This window comes from Nansenia antarctica (genome assembly GCF_963989245.1).
Source record: "Nansenia antarctica genome assembly, chromosome: 7".
Taxonomy (NCBI): Eukaryota; Metazoa; Chordata; class Actinopteri; order Argentiniformes; family Microstomatidae; genus Nansenia; species Nansenia antarctica.
The window spans coordinates 39459704-39462643 of record NC_137677.1 but is presented as its reverse complement, the minus strand read 5'-3'; the positions used below and the strand labels follow the sequence as shown (position 1 = coordinate 39462643).

Genomic DNA, 2940 nt, shown 5'->3' with positions numbered 1-2940 from the left:
TCTCTCTCTGTCACCCTCTCTCTCTCTCTGTCTCTCTTGCTCTCTCTCTCTCTCTCTCCCTCTCTCTCCCTCTCTATCTCTCTATCTCCCCCCCAGCCTCACAACATCCTCCTGACCAGCTTGTCTCCTCCCTCCCTCCCTCCCTCCCTACCTCCCTCCAGGGACCGCCCCAGCGCTTCCGACTGCATGACCCACCCCTGGCTGTGGCAGCAGTACCCCGGGCCCGAGACCCCCGCCACCCCCCGCACCCCCCGAATGGAGCGGACCAGTGGGGCCAAGTGGGGCGCCGCGCCCTTCCCCCCCACCGGGGAGGACCCAGAGGACAAGGAGAACCACCTGGACTCCCCTCACTCCCACACCAAGAGGTTCCGCTTCGACATGGAGACACACGCCGCCGGGGACGGGGATGCCTGAGAGACGGAGACGGAGGGGGGGAGGGAGGGGGAGAGCGACGCCAGACACCCCTCATCTCCCAATCTCTCTGTGTGTGGTGTGGGTCCAGGGGCGCACGGGGCTCCAGGCTTTTTAACCAAGGAGCGGCTGGACTCTGGAGGCGTCTGGTGCCAGGTACAGAGGTGCCCAGCAGGGGGCGAGCTGAGGGTCTGAGGGGGGTTGGGGTGAGGAGGCTCCTAATAGAGCCTAATAGTTAGAGAGCCTCGCCACCACCCCCCCCCCCCCGTCTTCTGTCCTCCTCCTCCTCCCCTCCTCCACATGCCTGCTTTTAATGGCTGCACGCATCCACCAACCAGGTGACCACTGAAACCCACCCAAACACCCACCTACCTACCTACCCACCTACCTACCTACCCACCTACCTACCTACCCACCTACCTACCCACCTACCTACCTACCCACCTACCTACCTACCTACCCACCTACCTACCCACCTACTACCTACCTACCCACCCACCCACCCGCCTACTGCCTACCCACCTACCTACCCACCTACTACCTACCCACTTACCTACCCACCTACCTACCTACCCACCTACCTACCCACCTACCTACCTACCCACCTACCTACCCACCTACCCACCTACCTACCTACCTACCTACCCACCTACCTACCTACCCACCTACTACCTACCCACCTACCTACCTACCCACCTACTACCTACCTACATACCCACCCACCTACTACCTACCTACCTACCTACTTACCCACCTACTACCTACCTACCTACCCACCTACCTACCCACCCAACCACCTACCTATCTACCAACCTACACACCAACCTGCTCACCTCCCTACCTATACATTTACCTACCTACCTACCTATCTACCCACCCAAACACCCACCAATCTATCTACCCACCCAAACACCCACCAATCTACCCACCACCTACCTACCAATCTACCTACCTACCTGCCTACCTGCTTACCAGAACACCCCCCAGCCAAACCAAAGATAACCAGCTAGTTGAGTTGCGATCTAACACTGTAAAAAAAAAAAAAAAAAAAAAAAAAAGGGAGGAGGAGGAGAAAAAAAGCTTGTGTGTGGAGTTGTTTGTGTTGGATTTTCTTTGGGGAATATTGTTATGTCTTGATTTGAGATTAAGTACGTAATAAGCTTTTAATCGTGAGCTCGTTTTCCATGTCCTCTCTGGCGTATTGTTGTCTTTGTTCTGTCGGGTCCCTTTGTTCTTTTGTCCTTGTATTTACCCAACTGTGATTGGCCAGATGTGTGTCTCAAGGGAGTTCTATGCAATACCGTTCTGTACTGTGTTACACCGTGACTTATAACACACGCCTTGAAGTGGTGATAAACTCGATATTGTCCCAGATGTCGCCACAGGGCCAGTACAGTGAGGAGTGTTGACTGAAGTGTTCTTAGTCCTTGAAAAGTAAGCCGTTGCGCAGAAGACCGGAGCTGATTGGTTGCAGATAAGATCCGTGTTGACTCACTTGAGGAAGTGAAAGTATGTCCTCACAGTACGGCCTTGTGTTCGCCTGACCCTGGACCCAGCTGTACCTCGACTGTAGAGCCAGGCACACAGGCACACACACACGCACGCACCCACACACGCGCACACACACACACACACACACACACACACCCACGCAGCGTATCACATTCCATCCCTAACGGCTGTTCCCTCTCCTGGTTCTCACATTGCACCACGCCGCCTTGTAAACCACCATGACGTCTTAGACATGTTCCCCATGCAGACAGAAAGGCACTAGGACCCTGGGTCCAACCCTTGGAGTCAGGCAGGTGTGGGTTACAGTCAACCCCCCCCCATCCTCCTCCTCCTCCTGGTTCAATGTGCCACACTCATAAATACAGGACCCTACTGTGTAAAACACAGTGACTCACTGCCACACACACCCCTACCTCCCCTACACACACTCACCCACCAACCCCCCCCCCCCCCCCCCACACACACACACACACACACACACACACACGTGTGCTGCCATTGACACACCACACCCAGGATGACTCAGATGATTGTCTTCTAAGTGGTGTGTCAGTTCCTCTTTAGTCAGTGGTAGTAGTCCAATGGAAATTTTGGAAAACTTCACTGTGTCTCATAACTCTAAACCTAACCGAACACCCTCCCCCCCTCCATCTCCCCCTGGAAGCATTTTAAAGTCTGCATGTTTCTGTTATGCTGTGTTTGCGAAGAGAATTTATGAACATGAAACGTTGTCTTGACTTTGTGTCGTTGTTCACAACAAAGCCATCTCATTTGGTTTTATTTGATCAGCATGAAAAGCTACTGTATTTCTCTGTGGGACCTTTAAGTCTCCTTAAGGCTTAGTGTTGTATGGGGAGTGGGAGGAGCCGTTTGGCACCATGTGACTAGCACACCAGAGAGTAGCTGCTTCACCTGCCCATTATCCAGTCCCTCCCTCCTTCCCTCACCTCAGGGCCACGTGACCAGTCTCTTCTCTGTCTCTTCTTTGTCTATTCTGTCTATTCTGTCTCTTCTCTG

At 53.9% G+C, this 2940-nt stretch overlaps 1 protein-coding gene across 1 annotated transcript in view; it reads left to right on the top strand.

The window, feature by feature from the left end:
* stk17b (serine/threonine kinase 17b (apoptosis-inducing)) overlaps positions 1 to 885 on the top strand; it is a 21704-nt gene extending 20819 nt beyond the window's left edge. The window contains exon 7 of the mRNA XM_080536098.1: positions 162 to 885. Coding sequence (XP_080392224.1) covers positions 162 to 414 — 253 coding nt within the window. The 3' untranslated portion in view covers positions 415 to 885. The remainder of the gene's footprint in view (positions 1 to 161) is intronic.
* The last annotated feature ends 2055 nt before the right edge of the window (positions 886 to 2940 follow it).